This window comes from Xyrauchen texanus, chromosome 17 (genome assembly GCF_025860055.1).
Source record: "Xyrauchen texanus isolate HMW12.3.18 chromosome 17, RBS_HiC_50CHRs, whole genome shotgun sequence".
Taxonomy (NCBI): domain Eukaryota; kingdom Metazoa; phylum Chordata; class Actinopteri; order Cypriniformes; family Catostomidae; genus Xyrauchen; species Xyrauchen texanus.
In genome coordinates, this window is record NC_068292.1 from 40,453,864 (window position 1) to 40,472,594 (window position 18,731).

At 38.5% G+C, this 18,731-nt stretch overlaps 1 protein-coding gene across 1 annotated transcript in view; it reads left to right on the forward strand.

Annotated features, from left to right (window-relative positions):
* The window catches only part of LOC127657782 (thrombospondin type-1 domain-containing protein 7A-like), a 151,341-nt gene that overhangs the window by 65,187 nt on the left and 67,423 nt on the right, over positions 1 to 18,731 (forward strand). The window contains exons 4-8 of the mRNA XM_052146684.1: positions 676 to 857; positions 5,139 to 5,207; positions 10,587 to 10,742; positions 11,442 to 11,645; positions 16,085 to 16,279. Of these exons, the coding sequence (XP_052002644.1) occupies positions 676 to 857; positions 5,139 to 5,207; positions 10,587 to 10,742; positions 11,442 to 11,645; positions 16,085 to 16,279 (806 nt within the window). The remainder of the gene's footprint in view (positions 1 to 675; positions 858 to 5,138; positions 5,208 to 10,586; positions 10,743 to 11,441; positions 11,646 to 16,084; positions 16,280 to 18,731) is intronic.

Below are 18,731 nucleotides of genomic sequence, written 5' to 3' on the forward strand. Positions count from 1 at the left end.
AGAGAAGTGGCCCAAGCACTGATCCCTGAGGTACCCCAGTAAGTAATTGATGTGGCTTGGATACCTCACCTCTCCAGGCTACCTTGAAGGACCTACTTGAGAGATAGGAGTTAAACCAGTCAAACCAGATATTCTTCTGAAAATCTTAATTCGTTCTCTGTAGAAGGAAGAAACTCATACACATCCGGGATGTTATGAGTGTGAGAAAATTATAAGAGAAATTTCACTTTTGGGGTAAACTATCCTTTAAAAATGTCTCAAATTGTGCTCAGATTTGCCAAGAAACCAAATTCTGCAATAAAAATCAGACATTTTTATATGAACATTTCTCATAAAAATTTCCCAAAGCCAAATGATCGGAGCTATTCTATCCATATTAGTATTGTTCCATACTTGTACTGTACACTAACAACGTACATAAGTATATACAGTCAAGGGGGGCAGCTATTATAAAATGGTTCCATAGCATTCAGACATATGTTTAGCAGCTCTTACTTTACCGTGAGCAATGTACAAACTTATACTATTTTATTGTATTAAATATACATGTTTAATATTAACAAATAGGCCTAACTGGAAATTATTATTTGTGTTTTTAGATACTGTATGGATGACCCAAAGCAGAGATTCAGAACTTTAATATACATTATATGCATATTTTTACGGTAATTTTAGTTATGCCTGGCGGTCCACGGAATGGAGCGAGTGTCGAGTCGATGCGTTGCTCAGTCAACAGGATCGGCGGCGTGGCAACCAGACAGGGCTGTGTGGTGGAGGTGTACAGAACAGGAAAGTGTACTGCGTTCAAGCCAGTGCTGAACTACTCAACTACATCAATAACAACAAAGACAAACAAGGTAATGCAGAGATATTTCCAGTGTACGGTTACAGTGTAATTTTCTTTGTAATTTGGCAAAATAAATACAAAATACAAAAATAGAATTCAAAAGCAGACCATATTGTGTCTAAAATTATTGTAAGTTGAAAATGTACTAGAAATCTTACTTTTTTGCTGAATATCAGCATTGTCTTGGATATTACTCAATTTTACCAATTACTAAAAATTTTTGTTTTATTTTACAAAAATATTTTTGTTTTTATGTAGTATACAATAATAGCCCAGGAGCTAGAGAGATTTATGTTATTTAATTAAGTAGTACATAGAACTTACGCATACATACACCCACACCTTCATGTATACAATCTCCCGTACTCTTTCTGTGCCTTCTCAGTCTGCCACGCACATGCAGGTATGCATGCAAATCCCAACTGTATACATTGTATCAGCATTTCTTTGCATGCTCCACATGCAGGCACACATCATCATCATCATCATCACTCTGTTAGCAGCCCACCCATCTTCATGAAAAATACCTTATTTTTCCTCTCTCCCTCATTTGATGTTCAGAATGGTATCGTGCGCACATTGAAAGTTATCGTAACACACATGTCCTTCCACATTAGAGCAGATGAGTGCTGAGTGCATGAAAAGCTCTGGTTAAAGAACCGTTATTAAAAAAGGCCACTAGTGGAACAGCGTATGGAGGGAAATCTGTGTCCTTATCAGCATGCTGCAGGAACCGTCTCGCTTCAATTTGCACCGGCTGACAGCAGATAAATGAACGCAAACTCTGCAGAAAGTTAAAGGAGAAATGTGCATAAGTGTTAGTGCACTGATAGAGACCAGGGAGGATGTTTTTCAACTTCAACATTCTTTGATGTGTTCAAACCATCATCAAATCTATTTGGAAGTGATGCTCATTTACATTTTCTGCTGAAAACACATTGCATCACATAATATAAAGTTATTTCCCACAGATTGCAATGCTCTCTTAAAAATAAAGATCCAAAAATGATTTTACTGCCTGATGCTGTAGGAGAATCTTTTTAAGTTCCATATGATGTCATAGGAGAACTTTTTTAAGTTTCAAATGACACCATAAAAGCATTGAAGTTCCTGTGAGGTGAATCTTTAAGTTCCATATGATGGCAGTGAAAAACCTTTACACTCCAAATTACATCATAGAACCTTTTTTTAAGTTGTTTGTGATGCAATAGAACCCTTTAAGTTCCAAATGATGCCATAAAACCTTTTTTAAATTAAATATAATTCCATAGGATAAACTTTTAAAATTCTGGATGACACCATAGAACCTTTTTGGAATTTCGAATGATGCCATAGAACATTCTTTTTAGTTCATTGTGATGCCATATAACCTTTTTAACCCTTGAAACCTTCAATGTGCACCACAAGATACATGCTCTTTACTTTTTCATAGGGGATATGAGAAACAGTTTCTCACCCAATCTGTTGTTATCATTCTTCATAATTGAAGTTTGTTTTGTGTATGTGGGTCACAAGACTTGGTTAAAATTTTCTGTGATCGTTAAGTCAGACTGACCTAAAACCATCTTGGCTGCCCATGGTGCAGGACACGCTGACTTTGTGATAATTATTTATATATTAATCTTACATTTCTTCATTAAAAAAACAAACAAACAAATAAAAACAATAAAACTGCTAATATTATTTGTGAACGTTGTCTTAAGATCCGGAATAAGAAAATTAAGTCATATGTTTTTCATGCTGTTATTTGTCACATTTTTAAGTGTGTATCACCTGAGATACGTTGCCAGATTGAGGGAAGAAAAAGGGTTAATCCACAATATTACACATACACGTTTATTTCACTTACACATGCCATATATGCAACCTTTAAGCTAAACTTTTCTCAGTTTTGTTACACACACACACACACACATACACACACACACATGTTTTTATTCTGTGCGGACTATAGATCCTGTCCCCTATCCCTACCCTTTAACCTAACCCTCACAAAAAAGTTTCTGCATTTTTACATTTTCCAAAAAACATTGTTTAGTGTGTTTTTTAAGCGATTTGAATTATGGGGACATTAGAAATGTCCTCATAAACCACATTTATAGCATATTACCCTTGTAATTACCGGTTTGTAACCTAATAAAATGTCCTCGTAAACCTGCCCACACACACACACACACACACACACACACACACACACACACACACACACACACACACACACACACACACGTATTATATTTTTTAAATGGGAATTCATAAAGGCAATAGAGATATACAACTCATAATATCCAAAATATATAAAAAATTCCTTTGGATTCATTTGAAAGTCCAAATTATATAAAAAGTTACATGAAATTATTTTTTGCTAATAATTTTCCACTCTTGCCTGTTTTAGGTTTAAAACATAATTTCATATACATTTTAAGTTCCATATGGTGCCATAGCTGAACCATGTTAAATTTGATATTATGTCATAGGACTAGGAGAGCCATTTTAAGTTCAGTAAAGTTCTAGGGAATCTTTCAAAGTTCCATGTTATGCCATAGGTGAACTTTTTTGAATTTATACTGTATGATACCATTTATTTATTTTTACATTTTTATGCATTTGGCAGACTTACAGACTTACAGAGCCCTTACGAGCAGCCTGGAGTTAAGTGCCTTGCTCAAAGGCACAATGGTGGTGGCTGTGGGGATTGAACCGACAACCTTCTTCTTAACAATTTAGTGCTTTAGCCCACTACGCCACCTCTGGAGCTTCCTGATACTACAGAAGAAAATGTTTGAAGATTCATTTGACGCCATAGAAACTTTTTTAGTTCCATATGATGCCATATAAACTTTTAAGTTCCAAATTATGCCTTAGAACCTTTATTAGGTTCCCTTAGGACAGTGGTTCCAAAAATGTAGTTCCCTTTACTAATTGAAAGATTTTAAGCCAAAATTCAACAAAGTTTTTCAACAAATATCTGATGCCAAACCAGGCCAGTTTGTTTCCTAATCTCAAACAATAATTGATCGTGTTTATTTAGAAACCAGTCTTTAAGCACCCCGCGCTCATCCACGTACGGACAGAAAACACAAACAAGTTCTTAAAATGGAAAAATATTGCTGATGTTATATGGGATAATGGGATAGTGTTGTGCCGTGGGATTTTTTTTATGGCAGATGCTATTTGTACACTGGTGCATATAATGGTGGTACATGCTATCTAAGGCAATCTACACACAAGCAGTGCTGAGCCACACGAACTAGTGCAATCGACAGACCCTCTGGATCAAACCCTTATCTGAACTCCTCATCAACATTTATTATAACTATATAGCTAGTTTTTTTAACAGACTTCTCCTTCTATCCCACTGTCTCCCTGTGCCTCCCCAAAAGTTTGGGAACCACTGCTTAAGGAGAACCTTGTTAAGTTTCATATGATGTATTAGGAGAGCTTTTTTGATGCCCTAAGAGAAAATGTTGAATCCATGTGAATCTTTTGAAGTTCCATATTATTTCATAGGAGAACTTTTTCTGAAACTCTATATGATGCCATATGAGTAAATGTTGTAAAATATATATGTAACGGTGGCCAGCTGATAGATATCTGTGCATTGTGTATAAACTTCACTCTCCTAACCTCAAGAGGTGTGCTAGCGACTGACGCTAGAGGCTGTAGCCTTTAGCCTCCTTGTTAGCGCTTCCGCCTCTCATGGAGATGCCGGTTCGAGTCACGTAAGGAGCGGGTAGAACAGGAGTGTCACATATATGATGCCTAAGGAGAACATTTTTTATTCTGTATGATTCGGAAGGAGATATTTGTTTTACGTTCCATATGAAGTTATAAGAGAACATGATTAGGCCTTTAGAAAATATAAGTGTACTTGTGCTTAAAAAAACCCTGCAGGGCTTCACAGTTCCTCTGTTAATGCATGATACCTAGAATCAATACTGAAATTGTAACAATTTTTTTTTTACTTTTTGAATCTCCAAAGAACAATAACGCCAACTCAAGAACACTATACAGCAAACAAATATTCTTTGGTTGTTTGTTACTTAAAAGAACCATTGAAAAAAAACTGTATTTTTAAGACTGTTGGAATCCTCTGCCCTTTGCCTCCCTGAGAGCTTAGCACAAGTAAATGCTAACCAGCTTATGCCTCACATTATCCCTTTTGCGTTGAAGTGTTCTGTAAAGAGTCACAATATAAAATCTGAAGTGAAGTATTTATCCTCCCTGGTAGTGAACTAATGGTGTTTGTTAGTAGTAGTTTGCCAGAGTTTGGTGTTTGTGTGTTTTATAGAGGACAAGTCTCTAAATGGCCAGACGCCTAGTGTCCCTCCTCTCCTCTCTGTCAACTTTGAGATCTCAGGTAAGGTCTATAACCGCTCCTATAAACTTTAAAAGGAATATTCTGGGATATTCTCAACCTAATATCAATGTACAGCATGAGTGACATCCTGTCAGTTCTGAGGAAAACATGAAAGGTGTTTGCCTGTGCATTTCAAAAGTATGATAAACACTTAAAGATTTCTGCTCCACTAGCGTCAACAAAAAGAATTGCAAAAATAATAGATAACTGCTTTCAAACAGGTTTACTTAAAGATTGGCTCATCGTCTATTGATAAGACAAACAGATCAAACCAATGTTGCTGTTTTGGGATGGTTGGGATGCTCAAAGAAACAGAGCAATGTGTTTTTTACTTTTTGGGGAAGATTTACCTAGGGTATGAGAGAGAATTATAACATTGAAAAAATGTGTACATTTTGTACTTCACCTTTAAGCATTACGAGTCAAAATTATTGACAGAATCAAACGCATGCCACAGTTGGAATATTCCTTTAAAAACACTTTTCATTTCTTTGTTATTGCTGAAATTATGTTTTTGTTTATTCTCTGTGCCTGAGGCGTGTTTATATATTTTGTTTGTTTTGTAAATAAATATATCTGTATTTTTTAACTCTTTTTGTCCACAGAGAGCTCATTACAACTGTACATGATGCAACACTCTGCGCTTTAGGAAACACTTTCCTTTGGGCACCAGATGACTGACACATATTGATTAGCAATGACAGTCCCTCTGACTGCTCCTACTGAACACACTGCTTTAATAGATCTGGAAAAGCATTTTGAATATATTTGTCAATGAAATTGTGCAATGGAAATGTAAGGTAAATGTCTATTGTGAGCAGAATATTTTCTGTAATTTTGCTCAAATATGCAAAAAAAAATTAAGAAGCTGAAGAAATCGTCACCTTCCTAAAATAATGTCCTAAGTTATTTTTTCAGGTTTTTCAGAAAACACAAAAAACTGAACCAAATATCATGAGGAGATGATTTAGGCAAAAATTAATAATTTTTGTCAAAAAATGACTTGGGACAATAATTTAGGAAGGTGACGATATGTATTTACAGTATATACAACATTTTGTTTTTTTTACCAGCTTTTAGAAACATACTAGCATATATATGGCCTCAAAGCTAACAGACAAAAAACCTCATGCTGTTAATGCTCGTGAATAGTGCAACAACTATATCAATAAATGTCAGTCTTCTTTGCAACAGCTGTAAAGTACCATATCATTCTCATACACAGATTGGAGATATGGAGATATGATATCCACTTGGGTTTGTCAGAGCAGGTGCAGACTTTGATTAGACAGAAAGTTTGCACATAAGGTCTAGACCATCTGGCACGTAAACAAGGTCAACCTGTGCAGTGTGATGTTAACTCACATGATAGTCCATTACACTGAAATCTGCCTTTCCATTAATTTGAGGAACATGCAGTGTTGGAACAGTTACAGTATGAGGTGAACTGTCATTCTCAACGCCTGTTGTCCCTTCGAGAGCAATTTTCCATCAATTACTTCCTTGAAGGTCTACAGCACAGTCAGTCTTCTGGGACCAAAGTGCTTTCTAGTTCTGAATCTGTGCATGTGTGGAGCCGTTAGTTGTAGAAATCTCCAGAGAGCAGAACTCACACCACATGTCAGTATGTCAGTCCTCTACAAGAAGAATTTAGCACAATTTGATGCTAAAGCAGCAGACATGTCACCTGTCAGTTTGATGAGGCTGCTCCTCACACAATGAAATCCTCTTTTAAACATTAATGCACCACGGTTGACATGGAGCTTGAGTTGTCTTTTATAGTTCCCTGGAAAAAGCAACCTCTAATCTTAGTTCACCCAATACTTTTGTTAAACAGGGCTGATAGTACTGCCTTCTTATTGTTTGCTGGAAGTATTATTACATTAACTTTAATATTTGAAGTCGAGGTAAAATTCCATTTCAATGTAAAAAAATATATATTTTGCCTTTTAGTTATCTAGACTTAAAAGGTAGAGTTAGAATAACTGCCCTGGATTGATCTTGTTGAGATAACTCCATTATCCAAGTTATTGTTGGCTGAACAATTATTTTTTTAATGAAAAATTATTCAGCAGAAATAAAAAATCTAGGCAAGTCAAGGCAACTATGCACATAATTTAAATAACAATAATTCAAATATTACAACAAAATAAGAATAATTCAAAGCTCATCTTTTTATTAAATGATGTGTTTGATGATTTTCACCATCATTGTGATTTGCTTGTAAAGTGTTGCGGCCCATGCGTGCCACCTTTTACAAGCTTAAGTCTGAATATGATGGAGGGATTTTCCTGTGATTGACAGTATTCTTAAAATGACCAAATTCAAATCAGCAACTCTTATGTTCAGCACTGTTGATTCGTGTTTTTTCATGTCTTTTATTTTGAAATGTGTAGTTCCTGTTTCATGTAATGTGATTTCATGTTTCCCTCCAGGTTCGTGTGTCTTGTTTTAATTGGTTTATTGTTTGATTATCTTGTTATCAGTTCTGTCTGTCCATTGGTTCCCTCGTCATTGTTTTACACCTTGTCCATGTATTTAAGCCCTCATGTTTACCATTGTCCTTTTGTCAGGTATTGTTGAATGTTTCTTTGGTTGTGTTTGGTAACGTTGTCATGTTAGGTCAAGTCATTGTTTATAGTCAAGTTCAAGTCAAGTTCAAGTTCATGTTTGTTTCACATTTATTGTTCAGGTTTTTTGGATCTCACTTTTGTTAAATAAATTGCACTTCGATTCTTTACTTCATGGTCATCGTCTTTGTCATTGCTAGCGCCAGCAGCATCATTACAGAATTCCTGACCGACTACAATGAACCCAGCAATCCAACTCCTTCACCTACATCCCCTGGAGGATTATGTGGAGGACTTCTGTGCTCTGGCCTGCCAGGTGGACTTTAATGAGGTCCCACGTCATAGCTGCCGAGCCAGCGTCCCACTTAATGGCCGCTGATCTAGTGCCATCTTTTGCTCAGGGTCCTGAGTCGGCTTCATGCAACGTCACCGCAACACCTCGGCCTGCTCCATGCCACGTCACCGCAACACCTCGGCCTGCTCCATGCCACGTCACAGCAACGCCTTAGCCTGCTCCATGCCACGTCACAGCCACGCTTGTTTCTGCTCCACGCCATATCATGGTCACATCTAAGCAGTTGGACCTGGAGATGGTTCCCGCCCTTGTACCCACCCTATGGATGCTTCCTCATGATCAGGCAAGGGGAACTTTGGACCCTCCGAGCCCTGGACTCCGCCTTGGCCTGTCGATCCCTTGACATCGCCTCGGCTCTACTTTCCCTCGCCTCCACTGCGGTCTTTCAGTCTGTTGGCTTTACCGGGGTCCCTCGTCCCTCCAGCTCCTCCTTGGTCTGTCGGTCACCTGACTCTGCCTTGTATTTCTGATCCTCTGGCTGCGCCTCGTTCCTCTGATCCATCAGCTCCACCGGGGACCTCCATCCCTACGACTCCGCCTTGGTCCTCAGCCCCACCGGCTCCACCTCAGTTTTCCGATTTCCCCCAGCTCCACCTTGGTCCTCCCTGCCTCTGGCCCTTCGAGCCTTCGGCTACTCTCTGGGTACCAAGTTCCCTTGTGTCGCCCTTCAAGCCTCTCACAGCACCACCTTCCATGGCTCCACATTCCATTGACTCTGCCCTGGTCCCATGCCCCATGTCCTGTCTCGCCAGGCCACGCCCCATGCTATGCCACGCCTCAAGACGAAACCCCCCCCAAGCTCCCTACAGAACTTTGAAAATTATGTCATGTTTTATGTGTTTTGTTCATGTGTTGGGATGTCGGAGCCTTAGTGGGGAGATATGTCATGTATATTTTGTTGATTCACGTTTTTCATGTCTTTTATTTGGAAAAATGTAGTTCCTGTTTCATGTAATGTGATTTCATGTTTCCCTCCAGGTTCATGTGTCTTGTTTTAATTGGTTTATTGATTGATTACCTTGTTATCAGTTCTGTCTGTCCCTCATTGTTGTTTTACACATTGTCCATGTATTTTAGCCCTCATGATTACCATTGTCCTTTTGTCAGGTATTGTTGAATGTAACTTTGGTTGTGTTTGGTAACTTTGTTGTGTTAGGTCAAGTCATCATTTCTATCAAGTAAATTTTAAGTCATGTTTATAGTTAGGGTTTTTTGGTTCTCACTTTTGTTAAATAATTTGCACTTCGGTTCTTTATTTCTTGGTCATCGTCTTTTTAATTGCCAGCGCCAACAGCATCGTTACACTCTAGTTTGGATTAGTCTGATTTTATGGACCCAAGTTATTTCTGAACTGACTCAGTTACATCCTGCATTTAAACCCTGATTCTGGGTTTGACTGTGGGATCAATGCCCCCTTGCATCCAGGAGCAAAACATTTCGAAACAGTATTATGTAACAAAGTCTCGTTTGCTAAAATCACTCACTTGGCAAGTTTGATTTACACTCCGAAGAATTGGTTGGAAACAAATGATTCATATAGGTTCCGAAGCTTTATAAGACAGCGTTTCGAATGTGCCCATCACTACTTTCCCTCTTATGTTGACACAACTTAAAATTTTAAGGTGAACACTTACAGTTGTAACATGATTTTATTGTATTTTTTTCAGTGCACAATGCAACTTTAATGAAACGGTAATGACAAGGAGTCGATTCCAGAAAGAAATTGTTATTCATTTCCGAGGCATTGGGATATGATAGTCGGACTTCGCACAGGGGAATCGGCTGTTCAGACTGTGTTTATTTTCTTGATCACTAAACTTCGACATATTCTAGAAGCCTCAACAGTGCATATTTAAAAAAAACTGATTTTAAAAAGACAAAACGGATAAACATGACTCTTTTGTATTCTGTCAGCTGGTATTTTACCTTGGATAAAGCAAATAATCAAGTAAAATGCCAAATTTCATACAGAATATTGTCATAAAATAGCAACTTCCATATTTATTTTTAAAATACAATTTACATAAAAAATTTATAAAAATACCTAAATAGCTTTTTGGCTTTTGGTTACAATAAATTATCAATATTTAAAATATTAGAATTTTTTTATAAAAAGTTAATCAAAACACATTTTTTTTATAATAACATGAGCTAATAACCATTTACAATAAGACCAGGAATGTTGACATACAAACTTAACAAATAAACACACAATATCAGATTCCATGTGGGCCTATGCATTGTGCATGGCTTTGCCTGTGGTTTTCTTCTGGTTTTTGTCTGCTATGTTGCAACAGGAAACAGCATTGAGGATACACGGGATGAGGATTATTCAGGGTGTATTTAGTGCTCCCTATTGTTGTCTTCTAAAGTTGCAAAAACCTAATTGTACGTCATGTGTCCTCCGCGTATGGTTGTCTGGTTGCCGTTTTAATGCATGTGTTTACTTTACAGCATCACAACCTGTGGACAATTGGCTTTGCACGGGATCTTCTCCAAGTACGACGCGGCTGTGCCAGATCCCGTGCCCAATGGAGTGCGAACTGTCCCCGTGGGGCGCCTGGGGGCCCTGCACTTTTGAGAACTGCGACGAACGTGTCGTGAAGAAAGGTATGTATCCAACAATGTGTTCGCTAAGCAAAGAGTAGGTTTGGACTGCCAAAAACTGAGCTTCAGTATTTCACAGAGGTAAAGAGCAATTTGACAGCTGAGATTCTGTGGGGAAAAGACTAAGACTAAGATTTAGCCAAATGGAGCCGTGTTTTTTTTTAAAAGCTCACAAATGTTTTCAATTCACCAAAAATAAATAAATAAATACAAATACAAGGTGCTGAATTATTTTCATTTCCATAATACATTGGATCAGTTTTCTTTTGAGTTTTTAATGATGAATTATGTTCAATGATGATTCTCAGAAAGTTATTTATATTTTTACTTTATTATTGTAATTTAAATCAGAATAAATTAATGGAACATGATGCAGATAATAATGTTACAAATGCAAAAAAAAAAATCATATAACTTTGTTGTATACATTAACATGAATTAATGCATTATGAACTAACAATGAGCAATTGTATTTGTATAAATTAATATTAAATGAGAATAACAAACGCTGTTAAAAAATACTCTCCATTTTTAGTTTATGATACCTAATACATTTATTAATGTTAACAAATTAGTGAACCTTATTGTAATGTGTTACAAAAAATCTTAATTGACACTTGAAATGGATGTGACTTATTTTCAAAAGAGTTAAAAGTCAGATATATAAGTATTTTTGTTGTTGTTGTTGTTGTTTATTTGCAGGTTTCAAGTTCAGACGGCGTAAAATTACTAATTACCCAACGGGTGGTGAGGGAAACTGTCCTCACCTGGTGGAGGCCGTCCCATGCGATGATCCGAGCTGTTTTAACTGGCAGCTGCTCAAGCTAGAGGAGTGTATTCCTGATGACAACATGGATTGCGGAGAGGGGACTCAAAATCCGAAGGTCCGCTGCGTCAACAGTGAAGGTAATAAACGCTGTTGTATTTTAAGAAAGAAACAGTCAGTTTTACAAATGGCATTTTCAGATCTGAAATTAACCCAGTGTACTTCTTAATCTTTGGTAAATGTCCTGGGCTATGTTGTCTTATACTGCTCAGACTCTATCCTGTGTAATTAACCCTGGGTTATAAGTGAACATTTGTAAACTCTGTGTTAAATGTTCTTATTTGCATATTTATGAGATTAACAACTTAGATTGGCAAGTACTGCATGTGACAAGCTTGCAATCTGTTTTAATAACTATTTGTCGTCCTGTGGAAATGTCGGCACATTATAAGAAACATATTCCAAATATAATGCTATCTCCGCATCAGTCCAGTTAATGCATTTGCTGTCTCTGTTTTGACTAGGAGCGGTGGTGGCGAAGTGGGCTAAAGCACATAACTGTTAATCAGAAGGTTGCTGGTTGGATCCCCACAGCCACCACCATTGTGTCCTTGAGCAAGGCACTTAACTCCAGGTTGCTCCAGGGGATTGTCCCTGTAATAAGTGCACTGTAAGTCGCTTTGGATAAAAGCGTCTGCCAAATGCATAAATGTAAATGTAAATGTAAATTACTATCATTCTTAACAGCCATTCAGACCAAATGTGCTCTAGACTAGATGTGATTTAAATGTTTTTAAACATTTAAGGGGCCTTTTAAAACTGGTCTTCACCCATAGTTTTAACAAGGCTTTAATTCAGGGTTAAGTATAGTGTGAAAAACCCTTAAGAAAACTTCAAATGGAGCACATGGTCTTGTTCCAAAAAAGCAAAAATAATCTCTTCCATAAAGCTTGCCAAGTACCTATACTGCCAAAGCAGCCCAGTTGATTCTCACTTGCATTCTGACAGCTTCTGTAGTGGATGCCTTTAAAAAGTCATATTGATTTTGAATCCGGTAACTTGCCTCTGGGAATTCAAACAGTATCCTGGAATAGGGCAGTCATATCCCACCTCACTGATGGTGTGCTCTTTCCAGAACATTTTCCTTCTTGGCTGGAGCTCTTTATGCTGGTAATGCTGCAGATAGCAGGGTAGGGTTCTACCAGCTGTGTGTAAGTTCTCACCTAAATTAGGACCTAAAGCTCACACAAATATTTAGTAGAGCGTAAATTATGACTTAGTGCCCATTTACGCAACAACTAGGTTAAGTTTGAATTTACGAACAGCTGGGTCAACCGGCACCAGGAGTGTAAACATAATCCCAATAGTGATCTTCTCCTCTGGATGATGGTTAAAAAGATACTCATTTATCAGAACTGTCATTTATTCCCTGTTTTTGTCTAGACTTTTATGTTGAAATCCTTTAGTCCCCCGTTCCTGTTTCCTGTTAGTTTTGTAGTCCTTTAGTAGTTTCTTTTTATGATTGGTTTTCCCCTGATTGTTTCCCCAGGTGTTCCTCGTTCCCTTGTTTTCCTTCGTGTGTTTAAGCCCTTGTTTCCCTTGGTTTCTTTGTCAGTCTTTGTTGCTCTGTGCTTGGTACCTGTGTTTCCTTATATTCTAAGTTACTTTGTTTATCTTTGTTTTATTAAAGCTGTGTTTAGATCCTCATTTCTCGCCTGCCTCGTCACAAGACCGTCTAAAGATAATCATTATACCCCAAGTCGTAAATTCCCCACCTCTTAAACACCAGCATGTTGTGACAAGTTGCCCTTATGTCAGTGTTTCCTGTACCACATTTCAGGGCACTGCACATATACAGTGGACTCAAAAAGTATTTGGACACTATTGCGCGCTTAAGTCACACTTAAAAATGTCTGAATGTCATTACATAATATCAAACCAAGTGGCATCTGCAAACAAATGATGCTAGACCTTTTCTCAGCACACTTTTTTAGGCAAATTCATTAGTTAGTACCAAATAAAAAAAAATGTTCACATGTCTTAACGGCTGTTCACACCGAACGTGCTGTTTTTCAAATAGTGTTTCCATGTAAACATGCACTTAACATACGTCTTTTACTAATGCACTGTGTCTGGCTGTTTTTAGCATCTTGTGCATGAGCGGCACATTTCTAAGACGCCATGTCAAGTTAAAAGCACTTAGGGACTGTTTGCTCTGAACGAGATTTGCACCTGTATGCAATGTTTTTAAATAGCTTTTCTATGTCAACATGTGTTAGACATACATCTTAGACCATTGCACCGTGTCTCGCTGTTTTTTTAGCTTTTCCGCATGAGTGCCACATTTTTAAGGTGCCATGTCAAGTTAAAGGCACTTAGGGGCCATTCACACTAAACGAGATTTTGCACCTGTATGCACTGTTTTTTTTTTTTTTTATTACTATGTGAACATGTTTTAGACAAAAGTCTTTGACTGACGCATTGTGTTTTGTTGTTTTTTAGCATCTTGTGCATGAGCACCACATTTTTAAGATGCCACGTCAAGTTAAAAGGACTTAACAAGGTTTTGCACCCGCATGTGTTGTTTTTAAATACTTTTTTCTATGCAAGCATGTGCTTCACAAACGACTTTGACTGTTGCACTGTGGCTCGCTGTTTTTTTAGCATCTTGCTTATGAGTGCCACATTTTTAAAACGCCTTGTCCTGTTAAAAGAACTTACCAAACAACATTTTGAACCTGTATGTGCTGTTTTTTTTATGTCAACCATTAGGTGTTTGACCATTCATCAGTTTTAATAATTTTCCAGAGTCACAATTTATAGCATACTGTATGTTTATTGGTTTGAGTCTGAAAAAAGAAACCTTCACTGGCTCTACATGTAAACTGCTTTTGTTTTCAAGAAGTCACAATTTCATGTGACCACTCCCATTTAGAATTTGCTCATTAGCCATGTGATATGATATAAATATCTATATAAAATTATAAAGTTTAAAAAATAATGCTCTACAGCATCTGCTGCATATTCAATCTAACGCCTCCGTTTTGCCATAACCATGCTCAGCACACTCTCACACTTTGGCGCACTGATTCCATCATATGTTGATTAAAATGAATGGCAGACTTGTCATCTGCTCCACTTGGACACTTACAATATTGCTCCACAAATGGCCACACTTCTGACAGATCGATGTAAATGTTGTATCGCTATCTGCTACAAGGAAAATTGTATACAAGGAAAAGTGTCTCTGCTTTTGATAGAAATATTTATTGTGTGTTTGTGGTTCAGTGCTTAGATAGCATGTCCCTGTGCTGAAGCCAAATCCATGCTGATACTCCTGAGTAAAAGATATCACGAGAATGCCCATGCTTGGTGCCAAATTGTGCAGAATACAAGCTGTCGAAATGTGAATGTTTTTGCTTGTCCTTTAGAGTTTGTTTGCTTTTATGATTGTATAGTTTAGAAATGGAAGACGAACGGATTGCCGACTATTTTAAATGCATGTTGACATTTCACAAAAATATGTCCAGACTTATTTTACCCCAAAATCAACAGAAATAAAAAAGAAATTATATTTAACAAAAATAAAATTTAGCCTGTTTTACAACTAACAGGTTTTTGCATTAACGATGATTAAGCACTTTATCCTATCAAATTCTCATAACCTTAGTTCATAATGCCATTTTGTTTATTGTCATTTTCAATATTCTCATGGTGATTCTCATTGTATTATCATTACTGTAAACATGCAATCATTTTTTTATTTCACTAATCATCAATGAAAGGCAGTACAACAAATACTATTATGATATATAAATAGTTTACAGAATTAAAATAATACATATACATTTTTTTGAATTCTGTTACAGTTATTGGGTTGGAAAATGTGCTTAGTTTAAAGAAAAATAATGTCTCAATGCATAAAATCTTAATGGTCTTAAAAATGTGCAATCAATTGTTTTATGCAAAATATAACTACGTCTTTATTTTGATTGATCTTTTGATTTCTTTTAGAATTGTGGCCTGAACATATTCTCGAGAGGTTTCATTAGATTCACCCATTTACCATGCGTGCTTTACATGAGAGCTCGAATCCACTCACATCAGCTTGTACTTGAAAACAATATAAATGTGTTCTTGGAAATTGGTCAAGACCACCTGGGAGACTCCAGTCTGTGTTTATATTTAAAAACTATTTAAAAATTCAGCTTGAATTGCAGTATTGTTCAAACATTGATTAAGATATTTTTAGCAGCTCAACTTAATTGTGTCGTCATGAGGAATCACATTTTTCTTGATATTTTGACAAATAAGAGTTCATAGTACTCTAAAACATGCTGTATGTTTCAGAACTCAAAACTTCTTCCTCAATGCATAAAAGGCCTTTATTGAAACCAAGCTGCAGAAACACCTTGTTCTCTGATTTTGTGTCATCACAATGGGTATATGCATTACTCAAATAGAATGTCACAGTGTGTTCGAAGTCACGTTTAGAGATGTTATGTTTAGAGATTTCAAGCCATGTTTAGAAATATTTTGTGCTGTTGTGATGTATATTGGTACCTGTGTTTTATTCTAGGTAAAGAGGTGGAGAGGGAGCTGTGTGCTGATGTGGTGTACCCTGCACCTGTGCCCTGTGTTGTGCCCTGCCCTAAAGACTGTGCCCTCAGCCTCTGGACCACATGGTCCACCTGCTCCCAAACCTGCTCCAGCAAAACTGCCGAGGGCAAACAGATGAGAACCCGAGCCATACTGGCTTACAATGCAGGAGAAGGTAAAGAGAATATTACATAGACACTTGTTTTTGTTTTCAAACTCATTTTTTATTATTAGCCTCAGCCATGACGTACAGACCCCCACCCAACCCTATCCCCCCTTCCCTGGGGTGTGCCTTGCACCCCGTCTGCCAGCTGGTCATCCCCGTCTGCCGGCAGGTCATCCCCGTCTGCCGGCAGGTCATCCCTGTCTACCTCGATAAGGGGAGGAGACAAGGGGAAGGAAATTAAAAAAAATGTGGCACCTTTAAAAAACATTTAAAAAGAGAGGGAAAAGGCCAACACGGAGTGGCAGTGGGAGAGAGAGAGAAAAAAAACTCTAACTCGCCGGTTTTCTGATATGCCATAGCTTGGTCCTGGGCTACTACTGTGCCCTCTATTGGACGATAGTCGCACCTCCCTGGGCGGATCGGAGGCAGTCCTCCGGCCCCTGGCGGACTATAGCACATCCCTCCTCCTTCCCGGATTTCGGCACCAGTGTAAAGGGTTAATGGAAAGGAGGAGGTGAGAACTGGCTTGATAATATAAATAAAATTTTATGAAGAACTGAACCAAAAGACAAACACACACACAGGTGTCGGGCAGCAGCCCGTAAATCTCACTCTCTGTCGCATCGCAGTCTCCAGTCGTCCCTTATCCCTCTCGGGCTAATCAGGCCAATTAGGGGCCAGTTGTGCGGAACCACGACCTGGCCCCACCCTGCCACAGGGGTAAATGTATCTGCTGATGCTATAATTAAAACATTCGGAATATCGGCCAGTTTATCTGCCTTTGTGCTATATCGGTCGACCACTATTATTATTATTATTTTGATTTGATTTTTTTAAGGAAACTTTTCCATTGTCACACTAGGCTCAATATAATGTTTCCTCAAAAATATTGGAAGCAAATGACAGGCTTAAAAACTTGAATGTCATTGCATAGATAACAAAATATCCTGCCAAGTGGCATCTTCAAACAAATGGTGCTGGACTGTTTGTTCAGAACTAAAGTCTTTTTTTAGCCACTTTTTTCATTATGAATAATATTAATTATTTAACATTTATAACCAGCTAAACTTATTTTCTGAAATGGCTGACAACATAGGTGTGGACTGTGACTTTTCAGTTCCAAGCAGAATAGTAGTCAGTTTACGAGGCTCTCTTCTCACCTCTCTGCGGCTTACTGAGTATTCCTGCCTTGAGTGACAAGCATACTGGCTATTGTCTTCCTGTACCTGAAGCTCATATTCCAGGCAATCAGCAAAGTCCAGCAATGTAGGAATAGTAATTTGCAGAGGGTGGGTGTACCGCTTAAAACTAAACATGAGGTCATGTGGCAGTTTACTCAGGAGTCGAGACACATGTGATCCACATTCCAGCTCTACACTACCTTTGTGGCCCAGCTGTTGCAACATACTGACAAGAGAGCGCACCTGCAGCCCAAACATCCTGAAGGCTTTTACATCTGCACTCCAGGTCCATCCATCAGCTCAGCAATTCGTTGCAAGGCTAATTGGTGAGGTTAACCATACATTTTATGAAGAGCTTTCATGGTGTTCGTGAAAGGAAACCTTGCGTTGCTGTAAGAGTCTGCCACCACAAGTGCCTCCTCCAATTTCAGATGTCTGTGAGGATTTGAAACTTGAAATTTTCTGTGGCATCATCAGGCAGGATGTTCTCCAAAGGAATTCTCAGCCTTGAAAACACGCTAGGGTCAGGAGATGTAAAGAAGGGGATGGTAGGGGCTGGACCTCTGTAGGGTTTCTCATGGGTAGATGAGGGTAAGAGACGCTCTGAACTATATTCTGCGTGGGCTGGCCTCCTCCAGTCCTGTGATGGAACCACAAACTCGGGCAGCCGAGGTGGCATAGAATACGGGATAGAGTTAGCATACCTGATCTGAGGTGAGTCCCTATACTGTGTTGTAAAGGGGGGCTCTGTCGTGTGAGGAGGAAAAAATGTTCATGTTTCTCAGGTCCTCGATCAGCTCTGGGCTTTCCACTGGCACTACCGGGCATGGCTGTCTCTTAGTGGTGGGTGGTGGCAGCCTGGAGCGTGGGGCTGGTATTGGGCGGTATGGCTGTGGAATCTGAATGTGGACTGCTGGAGAGTGAGAGCATGGTGATGGCATCGGTGAAGTGACTGACTCAGGTGGAGCTCTTCGCTCAGATTTTAGGCTTTGAAGCTCATGACTAAGTGCCACATTCTGTTGACGCATCTCTTGGAGTGCTGAGATGATCTCAGGGAGCTGGTTGGCTTTCCGTTGCAAGGCTGCATTCTCCCGGTTCATTTCCTCTAACATAACTGCAAGCTCTGGTAGCTGTTTCACTGGCAGTTGCAATGCAGCATTCTTTTCTCTCAGCTTTTCAGAAGTGCTGTCCCATTGGTCGGTCAATATCCATTCTGAACACTCTGATGTTTGGCTGATTGGTGAAGTGGATCTGGAATGACCTGTAGTATTTAGTGGTTC